Source organism: Clinocottus analis, unplaced genomic scaffold, assembly GCF_023055335.1.
Source record: "Clinocottus analis isolate CAN_PGR_092001 unplaced genomic scaffold, fCliAna1.0.p SCAF_13, whole genome shotgun sequence".
NCBI lineage: Eukaryota > Metazoa > Chordata > Actinopteri > Perciformes > Cottidae > Clinocottus > Clinocottus analis.
In genome coordinates this window covers 14191577-14204430 of record NW_027175854.1, presented here as the reverse complement: position 1 = coordinate 14204430, position 12854 = coordinate 14191577, and the positions used below count along the sequence as shown (strand labels likewise).

Genomic DNA, 12854 nt, shown 5'->3' with positions numbered 1-12854 from the left:
ATATATATATATTAATGCAGGCTTTGAATGTAGTACTTCTCCACTGTTGTATTCCTACTAAGTAATATTCAAGTACTGCTCCCACCACAGACTGCGCACGCACGCACGCACGCACGCACGCACACACACACACACACACACACACACACACACACACACACACACACACACACACACACACACGCGCGCGCGCGCAGACACACATTTAACTTGAACCCATGCGCTCGGCGAGGCAGCTCCCATTGCGCATGCGTGAACATTTCCCCCCCAGCAGGTAAACTCCACCATGGCGGCGGCGCGAGGCCATGTGCAGGATCCCAACGACAGGAGACTCAGACCCATTTACGGTAAGGACTCTACGGGGACTTTGAGGTGTGTTTTCCGGGGGTGGACATCCTGGTTATCCGCGCCGGTGGGAGCTGCCGGGAGCCGGAGGGGCCCCGACGAGGCCCCCCAACAGCCCCAAGACCACGGTGTCTGCTGCCGTGCAGCCCCCAATGACAGTGCACCTTCCCCGGCCTCCCACCGATCGTTTGACAGCTAGCCAACATGCTAATCTGTCAGCTAGCTAGGCTGCAAGTCGGAGGCTTTTTTTTTTTTTTTTTTTTTTTGTTAAAGAAGAAAAAATAAACAAGTTGTTTATTAATGCGGTTTGTGTACCTCCTTGTTGATGAGGGTTTCCGGTCTGGATCCGGAGCTAGCCTAGCTCCCAGCTAGCATCAGGTTCATAACAGTGGAAGGACAATGCTTCAAGCTAACTGCAGCTAGCTAGCTAGCATGGAGCTGTCACATCTCAGTTGAGGAGAGAGGCTTACACACAATAACTCGCATTCACTAGGTGTTAGTGGTGGAGGACGTATTCAGATCAGGTAGTAATATTACACTAGTAGTACTTTACTCCAAGTAAAAGTCATGGCTTAAAGTATGAAAAGTAGAAGTACTCCTTGATCACTAATATTTGTTGTGTCAGTGTTTTACATTGTTCCTGGATTAATGTTTCTGCAGCTTTAATGTGTGTTGCAGGTTAACTCCTTTATATTCTGTTTCGTTTAATCTACAGCACCGCATCACATTCTATAGCAGCATCACATGTTTGTAGCATCTCTGTCCAGTGACTACCTTCTATCTTTACACTTCATCCTTCAGTTTATCACTAACATTCATCAACACATAAACAAACACTTCATTTTTCATTTTATCACTAACACTCATCATCATCACATCTGGAGATACAAGGAAACCTGGACATGAAAGGGATGAAAAACTCATCTTAGAAGAAACTAAAGCCGTCGGACAAATGAATTAACAAGTACAATATGTACCTATGAGGTGAAGTACAGTAAAACGTATCACTGCTGGATCTCAGCGGTGCGGTCGTGTTCCTCACGTTTCTTTCGGCCTTTGTCAACCTCTGGTTCTCCTGCGCTGCCGGTTGGACCGGAGAGAGAATAGACGTGACGTAACACACGGCGGGCCGTCTGGTTAAATTTGGCGTCCAGCTGTCCAGACGAGGCTGAACTGAAGTGTCTCCGTTTGTGTCTGTCTGCATACTTCACCGTTTACACAATCGTTCAGAAGAGTTGCGGTGACGGCTTTACTGGGGTTAAAGGGTCGAGCCCCCAAAAAATGCTAGAAAACGCAAAAAAAAGGCTTTTACAATAATGTAAAACCCAAACTAATGTCTTGAAATTACCCCGAGGAAGCAGCACATCCTCGTAACACAAGCAGGAGACACGTGGTGTTTCCCTTAAAATATGATTTAAATAATGGATTTATAATCCTATAATCTCCTAGATTTAGATACACACAGAATTATAACCAATTGCATTCCAACTCATATGTGCAATGATTTCATGTCTTAATTGTACGATCGCCATCATTAATGTGACGTCGTTTTCCCCAGATTACCTCGACAATGGCAACAATAAAATGGCGATACAGCAGGCCGACAAACTGCTGAAGAAACACAAGGACCTGCACTGTGCCAAGGTGAGTGACTCGGGGGGGTTAAAGTGTTGAGTTGTGTGTTTTCTGCTGATGCTAGACGTCTTGTATGGATCCATTTGATTCCTTGATTGGAACCTGCGCATGTAAAACGATTGAAGTCGTTGGATAATTTGTAAGAATTTGTCATTTTTCTTTGTGCTTCTCGACAAGCTTTTCCTAAAATAATGTCACCTTATACCCGCCATATATGATACAATGTTACTCAGGGAATAAATCAAGGAAGTAGTCATCTTATCAGACTTCTATACTACCAGAGGAGTCGCCGCCTGACTAAGGATAAATGTATTCATGTGTTCTTGTTGTGCTTCATGTGTTCCTCTCTTCTTCAGGTCCTAAAGGCAATCGGCCTTCAGAGGACAGGGAAGCAGGATGAAGCGTTCAGTCTGGCACAGGAAGTGGCCACGCTGGAGCCCACCGACGACAACTCGCTACAGGCCCTGACCATCCTGTACAGGGAGATGCATCGTCGTGAGTACACGCACGCACACACACACACACACACACACACACACACACACACACACACACACACACACACACACACACACACACACACACACACACACACACACACACACACACACACAGTGACAGTCGTGGAGCGGCCGCGTGTTGAATACGTTGTCATTTGTAGCGGAGTTGGTCACCAAGCTGTACGAAGCGGCGGTGAAGAAGGTTCCCCTCAGCGAGGAGTACCACTCGCACCTGTTCATGGCGTACGCCCGCGTCGGGGAGTACAAAAAGATGCAGCAGGTGAGGAAGCTCGCGTCCGCTGCGTGAACGTAGACAGAATAGTCAGAATAATGAAGAGGATGTTGATGACTGCGTCTTGGCCCTTTGCAGGCGGGGATGGCCTTGTATAAAATCGTCCCCAAGAATCCGTATTACTTCTGGTCCGTCATGAGTCTGGTGATGCAGGTATGGGCGGACAGTTTTTTTTAACGGTCACATTCTCTAAATATGATCATGAAATAAACCTGCATGCTTGTTTTTGTCGCGCAGGCCATCTCCGCACAAGATGAAAAACTGTCCCAGACCATGTTCCTGCCTCTGGCTGAACGCATGGTGGAGAAAATGGTGAAGGAGGAGAAGATTGAAGCGGAAGCGGAGGTCAGTGAAGTGACCTGAGGGATTATTGTGGAAGCTTAACCCTTCAGGGGGGTCTTCATCCTTAGAAACAAGAGAATAATGGCAAACTCAAACATGTCTTTAGTGCAGAATAACATGGTTTCAAAGACATAAATCATAAAGAGAGGCTTCTTCCCTTTTTCTCACTGTTAAATAGTTTTTTGGGAGCTTGATTACAGTGGTTTCTGCATTTAATCATTATTTTTTCTGTGACTTGTAGGTGCAGCTGTACTATATGATCCTGGAGCGTTTAGGAAAGTGTGTCGAGGCTCTGGACGTGATCAGGGGTCCACTTGGTGGTAAGTGTTCATCACGGGTCATCACAGGTCATCATCAACGACAATGCAAGTTACTACGAGGAGCTTTTAGCTGCTTGTGTCAGTCTCTGGAGCGGAAGTGGGTCACAGGAGAACCAGACTGTCGGACCCTGCTGCTGTTAAATGAGAGGTTTTCTAAAGGGACCTCAGAGTGCTCAGAGACACTTCGTCCACAGAGGGCGCCAAAATCAACACCACGCGAAAGCTCCTCGAAGTGACTTTAATCGGCATCTTTTTAAACGTGCCGGTGTTTTCAGTCCTTTTGGCAAGATGTCTTTTTAAAAATCAAAGACGTGAAGTTAAAAAATAACTACAATAGTGTGAACAAGACGGGACACAAGTCATGCAGAGCAAGTAAAACACTGATGCACGAAGGTAAAAACATCCACCATTCTGTATCAAAGCAATGGGATGCTATTAATAACCACATGTTGCACACAGCAGGAGGGCTAATAAATACAATATAAACTAATAATCTTGTTCCATATGAAACACAATTGAAATATATCACTTTTTATGATAAACATGTGATATGTATGTGTGTGTGTATATATATATATATACACACACACACACACACACACACGTGTTGTGTATGTATGCATGTATATATGTATATGTGTGTGTTCTCTCAGAGAAGCTCACCAGCGAGCTGCAGAGCAGAGAATCAAAGTGCATGATGCTCTACCGGAGACTGCAGCGATGGCCAGAGTGCAACTCACTGGCTCACAAGCTGCTGCTCAAGAAGTGAGAACATGTGCCTTTTTTCAATATTTATTCAAGCAAGACTTCTGCGACAGACGAGACAAACTTGTGTGTTTGTGTGTTCGCAGCCCTGACGACTGGCAGTTCTACCCCTCCTACTTCGACTCTCTCTTCCACCTCATCGATCAGTCGTGGAGTCCTCCGGAAGAAGGCGAGCAGTGAGTGCAAACAGTTTTTAATATTTGTTTTTGTAGGTTTAGTAGGAAAAGTAAGAACGATACACTGGTTTTATTGTCCAAAATATAACTGTGTGAAATTCAGAGCTAATATTGGTTATTAAATATTAAATATTAAAATATTGGTTATTAAAAAATCTGGGAAATTTGGTTAAAAGTTTTAAAAAAAAAGGTAAATTTGGGAAGAAATTTTGTTAAAAATCATATAAATTTGGGAAAAAATCTTGGAAATTTGATCAAAAGTCTTCTAACTATGGTTCAATATCATATACATTTGGTCATGGAAATCCGTTGGTCAAAATATATTGGTTAATAAGTACATGCGTTGATACCATGCATATTTATCTATTTTTTAATCAGAACATTGCATTCTCGTTGATCAAACTTCCTGTATCTTCATAGTTTCACTTCTTGTGTCGTCTGAGATGCATGTAAACTTCACTATTAATAAACCTGTCTATGAGCGGTGCGCGCCGTAATGTCTCCATATCTTCTTATACCCCTTCGTAATGGTTGACGGGGTTCCTGTGCATGTCTTCTGCCACAAAACTTAACTTGCCCTGCTCGTCCGTGTCTGCCTCAGCTGTCCGGAGGGTCCGGTCCACCACACGGTGGCCGAGGTGACGAGGTTCGTGGAGGAGAGGATTCTGGGAGAAGACGGCAAGGACTCGCGCTCGCTCAGAGGACCGTACTTAGCTCGGCTCGAATTAATGCACCGGCTGCGAGAGCGGGGCTGCCCCGAGGAGAAACTGTTGGGTAAAGAAAACACACAGACTTATTAGAAAAGAGTTTCTTTATCCCCACCCCGTCCCTCCTTTGGCCTGGTGCTTCAGCCTCTTTGTATGTGGCTCCAACAGGTGATCCTTTAGAGCTAATGGTGCAGTTCTTTGCCAAGTTCGGAGACAAACCCTGCTGCATCACCGACCTGAAAATATACCTCCACCTGCTCCGTCCCGAGCAGCACGTGCAGGTGAGTTTCCAGCAGCGGCGTCGTGATTGGTCGAGGCTGTGAAAGCACGCTCTCACCCCCCTCCCACCTTTTCTCTCTCTGTTGTCTTCTCTCTGCAGTTCATTAACCGGGTGAGCGAGGCGGTGCCGCTGGGCGAGCCGGGCGACGAGGGCTTTGCCTTCCCAGAAGACACCAGGGCGCTGCAGAGGCACCTGTGCGTGTGCCAGCTGAGTCGAGCCCTCGGGCTGCATCACGCGCTCGACCCCGACGGGAAGCTGCGGCTCATCGCCGAGCTCAAGGCGCACTACCGCCACGGGCTCAAGTTCGGTGAGATCTTAAACCCTTTTTCCTCAGCGCTTGTTTCGGGGATAATCGTTCACGGAGCGAAGAGGCGCGTAAATGAAGCTTAACTCTTTTGGAAACCCTGCGCCAAAATCCTCCCGCGCCCATTTTAAGTCCCAGCATGCCCCATTCAGACAAGGTGCTGATGGCAGCAGGGAGGAAGGAAGCTGTATAAAACTATAGGAATTAAACAACGTGAGCTGGACACAACTCTCCCGCAGCCATCTTCATCCCTCCATCTTAATGAATATTACACAAGTGTTTTGGCTTTTAAGGCTCAAACTTGAACTGTTAAAATCATATTTCATCAAACTGAGGACGTTTTCACGTCTTTGCTGCCACTGAATTGTCGATGAAGTTATGTTTTTAAATTGGCATTCTGCTCATTTTACACATTTTGTAAATTATGTATTCTTCACGTTGAGGTGCGTTTAATAGACGTCTGTGTTTTAGAAGCTCTGACTCTGTGACGTCCGTGTTCAACAGGGACGAACGCGCTGAAGACGGAGCTGCAGTTCTCGGACATGTACTGTCTCATGGCTGCACACGTCTACATCGACTTGTGGGAGGAGACGGGTGAGTTCCTGTTCTCTTGTGTCTAAAGACGAGGTTCTTACGGTCATGGAAAACCTGGAAGAGTCCTGTAAAAGTGTTATATTCATGTGTTCATGACAGTTATTTACGCAGGCTCAAAACAGGCTCAAAATATAAGCAGGCATACATACAGGCATCGATATCAATGTTTATTCTTTAAATCAAACTATAGTCTCTCATTCGTTTGTTTCATTTAAGGTTTACTGTATGCTTTGAATCCTCATTGTTAGTTTAAATACTACATTTTATCACTTTTTACTGTTTACACACAGATTTCACAAATGTTTGCTCATGGACATTTGGTTTAAAGTTGGAAATCTGGTAAAACAAATCATGAAAATTTGGTGAAAAATCATATACTTTGGTTTAAAGTCATGGAAACCCATTGGTCCGATGTGTATGACCCCTGGTTGTTGTTGTTTTCGTCGTCATCGTCGTTGTCGTCGTAGGGGATGAGAACATGGTGTGGCAGAGCCTAGGCGTCCTGCAGGAGGGTCTCTCCGTCAGCTCCTCCAACGCTCAGTTCAAGCTGCTGCTGCTGCTGGTTTACTGCCACCTGGGCGCCTTCGAGCCTGTGGTGGACCTGTACTCCAGCCTGGACGCCAAGCACGTGCAGCATGACACCATCGGGTCAGTGCAGCGACGCCCGCCGCGCCTCCAGAGTCACGGCGACGCGTCTGTCAGCGCATGTCGGGATTATATGAACATAAACGGGATTAAAGGGTTTGAATCCCCTCGGGACATTCAGTCTGTGAGCCCTTGGCCGAAAGCAGGTTTCATTTACACAAACGTCACACACCGTCGTTACGGTCAGATTTTCATCTTTCCGACGCCCCTTGAACACATCGCCTGTGACGGGGGAAAAAAAGCAGCCGAGACTAAACTTAAAACTGTGATATTTCACGAAAAATCTCCACTCTACGGGTCTCATTTAAAGATTATTGAGCTAAATAAACTGTTTGCTAAATTTTTACATTAGTACCACTTAAAACATGTTGTGTGTATATAAATTTCATTGTGTTTAAATTTTTGTAGAATAAATGATCAATTTATTCAAATAATGTTTACGATTTACACCATTTAAAACCGTGTGATTCTGCACTAAAAACACATTACAGTTCTCTCTACTTCTAGTCTAGAAGTCTAGTTATTTAAGAGCAGGGCTTTTATTTTGAAGGCAAGATCAAAGACCACCGACGGTAAAATGTGACGTGAGAGAAGGAAAAAAACAAGACCTCTCGATACCTAAAAAGACACTTTTTTGCGCTCTGCTAAATATCCGCAGGAATGGAAGTGATTTAAGTCAGTTCATCAAATGTTTTTAAAAACTATTTAACGCGCGAGCTTTCCTGCGGAGACGTTTGCTGGACGGCAGCGCAGACGAGCGTAATGAAAGAGTTTGAAGCAGCGTGTTCTCTCTTCCTCTGCAGCTTCCTGTTGACGCGCTACGCAGAGTCTCTGGGTCAGTTTGCTGCCGCCTCTCAGTCTTGCAACTTCTCCCTCCGGTTCTTCCACTCCAACCAGAAAGATGTGAGTCCCTCCTCCTCTTCGTCTTCCTCCTTCTACTTTCATCTTTATATTAAACCTTTCATCCTCCTGCTCCTCCCCCGCCAGACCTCAGAGTACATCATCCAGGCGTACAAGTACGGAGCGTTCGAGAAGATCCCAGAGTTCATAGCGCTCAGGAACAGGCTGAACCAATCGCTGCACTTCGCTCAGGTGCGCACGGAGAGGATGCTGCTGGACCTGTTCCTCGAGGCCGACATGTGAGCGCGGAGCATTTAGCATGTTTTACCACCGCACGGGTGTGTTGTTAGTGCTCATGTGTGTGTTTGTGTGTGTGTGTGTGTGTTTGTGTTTGTGTTTGTCTTGCAGTGTGTTGAGTCTGGAGGAGAGCGTGAAGGCCATGTCTTTGTCTCCAGAGGAGGACGACATCCCCTGGGACACCATGAGGGACAACAGGGACCTCACGGTGTTCACCTGCTGGGACCCCAAGGACAGGTGAGTCCCACCGGGACGCCGCTTTTATTCTCTCGTTTTAATACAGCGGCTCTTTAAATATTTTATTTCGGTTTTCTCTATAATTTTACTGCAAACTATGCTATGATTTATACATGTATTATTTATTGATGTACTTTATTTATATATGTGTATTTATTAATTTACTTTATTTATATATTATATTATTTATATATTTATTTACTTTATTTATATATTATGTATTGAGGAGGAGGAGGAGAAGAAGAGGAGAAGAAGAATGAGACTTTACTCTGCTCTCTACTTCAGATATTCAATTTATATTCTTGTGGAAACAATTCTTGTTTTACAAAGTTCACCTTTTTTATTTAGTTTTAATCCCATTTTTCATGTTTTTTGTGGACGATAAAGCGCCTCCTTCCTCTCCACAGGCAGCTGACCGAGGAGCACCGGCGGCGCTCTCTGGAGGAGGAGTCAGTCTGGCTGCGGTTGCGCTCCCTGACGCTGCGCCTCCTCGCCTCGCTGGCCTCGCCGGGACACGCGCCACCGCCGCAGAACTCCGAGACGGCCAACGAGAACGGCGTCGGAGACAAGACGCCGATCCTCAGCGTCCTGCTCGCCCAGCTGCAGCGCACGCTGCAGACGGCGGCGCAGGTCGCTGAGAAACGCACACGGGTACGAAGACGAGTGAAGCCGACGCTAAATTGTCTCGAAAGCTGTATTCTTTCTCCTGACCATCAGGGGGCGACTCTTCTCATTGTATAGAAGTCTATGCTTCATGTGTTAAAGCTGCATTCTCTCTCCTGACCACCAGGGAAAAGAGTGTTTTTAGTGTGTGACAGAATGTGGAGTTCACCGTTGTTGTTGTTGTTGTTGTTGTTTAGTATCCTCTCCTCGGCCCCCCCGCCACCCGCCTGGCCGCAGCTCTGTCCAGCGGCAGCTGCCAGTGTCAGGCCGCCGCCCTGCAGCTGTCGGCTCACCTGCAGGACCTGGAGACCGCCGGACTTGGTGAGGAAGAGACGCCGTTAGCTTTGAGGTCGCTGCCGCCTCCTCGTCCTCTCACTCGCTCTCTTTTCTCCGTTCCCCTCTTTTCAGATGAGTCGTCGGAGCTTCAAACGCAGATCTGTAACGGTTTTAAATCAATAGTAGTGCAGCTTCAAGGTGAGGACTCTCCCAACGCGGTGAAACTCCAACGCTTTGTTGTTACACTTCTTCATGTTTTTCTTTCTCTGCGCAGAAATACTGAATAAAGGAAAAGGGGATTTATTGGAAATGAAAGAGGGCAAATTAAAAACCCGGCCATCCTTATTAGAAAACCTAGTCTTCTTTGTTGAGGTGAGGTTTATCCGCTGCCACACACAATATTCCTGCCTGTCTGTCAGCTGTGCACCTGATGTATTCGTGGTATTACTCTGCACAGACGGTGTGCATAGTCTTGTGGATGGCGAGTCACTGTGCCAAGATCCTCCGACCGCTCAAGACGAGTTTACAGAAGAAGAAGAAGAAGAAAAAGGATGTGAACACGGCTTTGGTACTCGAGCCTCTCGCGCACGTTTTTTTCTCTCCAGTTTTTAATAAAAGTATTTCAGAGCTCACTCTCACTGTGTCTCCTGCAGCCGGCGGTGGTCTGTGGGTTCCAGGAGCTGACGGGGAGCTTGCAGGACCTGCTCACCCAGGCTCTGGACTTTATAAAGGGGCAGGAGGCCGGCATCACGGCCCTGCAGCTGGCCGGCTTAAGCCTGGAAGGAATCACACAGGTGAGTTCTTGTGAAGCCGATACCGTATTCTGTCTCCTGACCACCAGGGGGAGACTCCTCTGGTTGTATAGAAGTCTATGCTTCATGTGTGTAATATTATGGTCTTATGGTCGTCTCTGTTTCCTGTGTTTCAGGACGAGGAGTCGTTTGCGAAGGCCGCTATGGACAAAGTGCAGAGCAGTTACCTGCGCTCGCTACAGGAGGCGGGAGACCTGCTGAAGAAGAGAGCAGAAACTATAAAGAACCTCAAGATCTGAACCTCGACCCACTGCCCAAATCCCAAATATAGATGACCCCCCTCCTCCTCTCCCACCAGCTAACTGCGAGTCCTACGATCCAAATCCAGTCGTCTCTCACCTCCTTCCTGTCCTGCATATTTCTCAACTCAGCAGTTTGTGAGCTCTCAATCTGGATTTTTATTTTCTCGTCTCTCACCTCAAACACACACACACACACACACAAATTCACACACACATTCACACACACACACACACACACACACACACACACACACATTTGCTACTCTTCTAGCGCACAAGCTTGTAAGTAAACTCGTGAGTTTATACGGTGAAAATGAGGAATGCTCGTTTTTTTTTTTTAACAAAATAAACAAATAAAAAAGAAACATAAAAGCAAAACTAGGAACAAGTGATTCAGCGTTTTTAGATGAAGTAAATTATTGTACATAGTAAAGAACTACCACAACTTAAATAAGAATATAAGACACAATATTGTAAGTTGCTTCCTCGTATGCCTCACTTTTGTTTTTTTTTCTGGTGAGAACAATCAAAGCACACACACACACACTTACACACACTCTGGGACTGTTAACACTAAGAGGAGAGTGATGTCATCGCGCTGTTTGTTCCAGATGTTTCTGTCCGTCATCGAGCAAGAGAAGGAACGAAACATTCACCTTCACCGACTGAAGTTTCCCTTGTTCAAGAATTATTTTGTTACAATCTTTTATGGTGTGTGTGTGTGTGTGTGTGTGTGTGTGTGTGTGTGTGTGTGTGTGTGTGTGTGTGTGTGTGTGTGTGTGTGTGTGTGTGTGTGTGTGTGTGTGTGTGTGTGTGTGTGTCCCTGAAAGTAGTTGCAGTATTATAAAGAGCAGTAGTGGGATGAGTTAAAGGACTTCTTTTTTTTTTTTCTTTTTTTTGTAAGTCTGAATTATTTTTTTTACCAGTAGAAGTGATTTTGAACACGTCGACAAAAGACGCACAAAATAATTCAGCTCGACTGACGGAATCCTTTCACACTCTGATTTTATAATTATTTAAGAGAACGTGTGATCATATCATCACCAATGTTCACTTTTGTTTTTTTTTTAAACTTAAATCCATGAAATGTTACTGCAGTCATTAAAAGTCTTTTTTCAACAAAATGCAAAGATAAATTATCTCGTGACAGAAATTATAAGAGCAGAAATTAATATAATGTGCAAGTTTGCAAGTTTTGGAACTTGTGTTTTGTGTGAGATTTTTGACTTTGACCCAAAGTACGGAAGCCCAGAGAGGACAGTTAGGGGGGAAACGACATGCTGGGGCTTTATTGTCTGATGCAATCTTAACATTTAATTTGTAGAAACTGTGTTAAGAGTTCATCACTCTGCAGATTCAATACTGGCATATATTTCCGAAATTTGACATTGTTTAATAAAAAATGTAAAAGTTTCAAACTTAAAATTGGGAATACTGCAAGTACAGACTTCCATCAGTTACGAGACATTTCCTCCTCCACAGAAACAGTTCCAGGTTTCTGCTTTAAGAAACGGTATTTAAAAAAAAAAAGGTTTACCGAATAAATTAGTTAGTTGTTGTAGTACTCATTTCAGCCACAAGAGGCTGCTGCTCTAAAAGAAACTTTAAAACATGAATTATTTCCTTCGAGGTGAGTTTTTATTTCCTGTCTGAGATTTCTGTTACAAAGAGAAACATGGCCGTGGTGCACATCAGCCTCTTGTGGCTCTATTAGCATTACAACAACACCTTTTTTAATTCATTTTTTTAAAACCTGGACACAAAGATGATGTACAATAACCTGTTCTTAAGTCTTAAACACAGAAGAGAGGAAAAACAACTTGCATCAGAGTTTAAAAAATGGAGGATTTTATTTCTCACTTGACCCTCTGGGGCTTCCATACCGATCAGACAAATCAAATCCACCAAGAATGTAATATTTTGGACCTAATTGTAACAGTTGAGGCAGCAGAGCAGTAGATACACACAGATCTGTCCTGTCCGCTCCCCAAAAAAAAATATTTCATCAGCTTCAGCATCTTCTCAGAAGATATCATCTATTACTCATAACCAGAGAGAGACGCTGTCAGACATCGTTTACAGAGATCACGCAGGAGCACTGATGGACGACTAAAGTGCAGGTTTTGTTTATTTTGCTATTTTTTATTATGAGTTTGACAGCGATGTGAAGGTGTTGACTAAACGGTGACTCCTCCTTCCTGCTCCTCTTGTATCCGCATACAAATCACATCTGCTAATAATAAATGCCTTTTTCTTTGAACCCTGGAGCCGCGCCGTCTGTGTGAATGGCTGTAGAGAACGTTTGTTTGTTTATTTGTTTGTTGTTAGGGTTCAGAGTAGTAGTTGACAACCTGGAGCCTCATCTCACCCATCGCCTTCTTTTGCTAGAAAATGGAAAACAGAAACACTGGAATTTTTATTTTAAAAAAAAAAGAAAAAGTAATGGTGAGAATTTGGTTGTGAAATGTTTTCACCCCTTTTTATTGATTTATTTACTTTTATTTAAATGTTATAGAGCTGCAACGATGGATCAGTGTACGGACAGAAAAATAGCCACTCTTTTGATAATTTATTAATTGTTT

The 12854-nt window shown here is 44.6% G+C and overlaps 1 protein-coding gene across 1 annotated transcript; it reads left to right on the top strand.

The window, feature by feature from the left end:
- The first annotated feature begins 240 nt into the window (after positions 1-240).
- On the top strand, positions 241-12539 carry naa25 (N-alpha-acetyltransferase 25, NatB auxiliary subunit). The gene is made up of 24 exons (XM_068574546.1): positions 241-347; positions 1904-1989; positions 2337-2475; positions 2642-2760; positions 2851-2925; positions 3010-3117; positions 3356-3434; positions 4088-4199; positions 4286-4375; positions 4977-5149; positions 5251-5363; positions 5462-5669; positions 6171-6260; positions 6728-6908; positions 7709-7808; positions 7893-8044; positions 8154-8279; positions 8687-8930; positions 9140-9263; positions 9351-9416; positions 9493-9590; positions 9676-9786; positions 9872-10012; positions 10147-12539. The coding sequence occupies exons 1-24, from the start codon at positions 287-289 to the stop codon at positions 10267-10269; spliced, it is 2919 nt and encodes a 972-aa protein (XP_068430647.1). The 5' UTR covers positions 241-286; the 3' UTR covers positions 10270-12539.
- Positions 12540-12854: the final 315 nt, after the last annotated feature.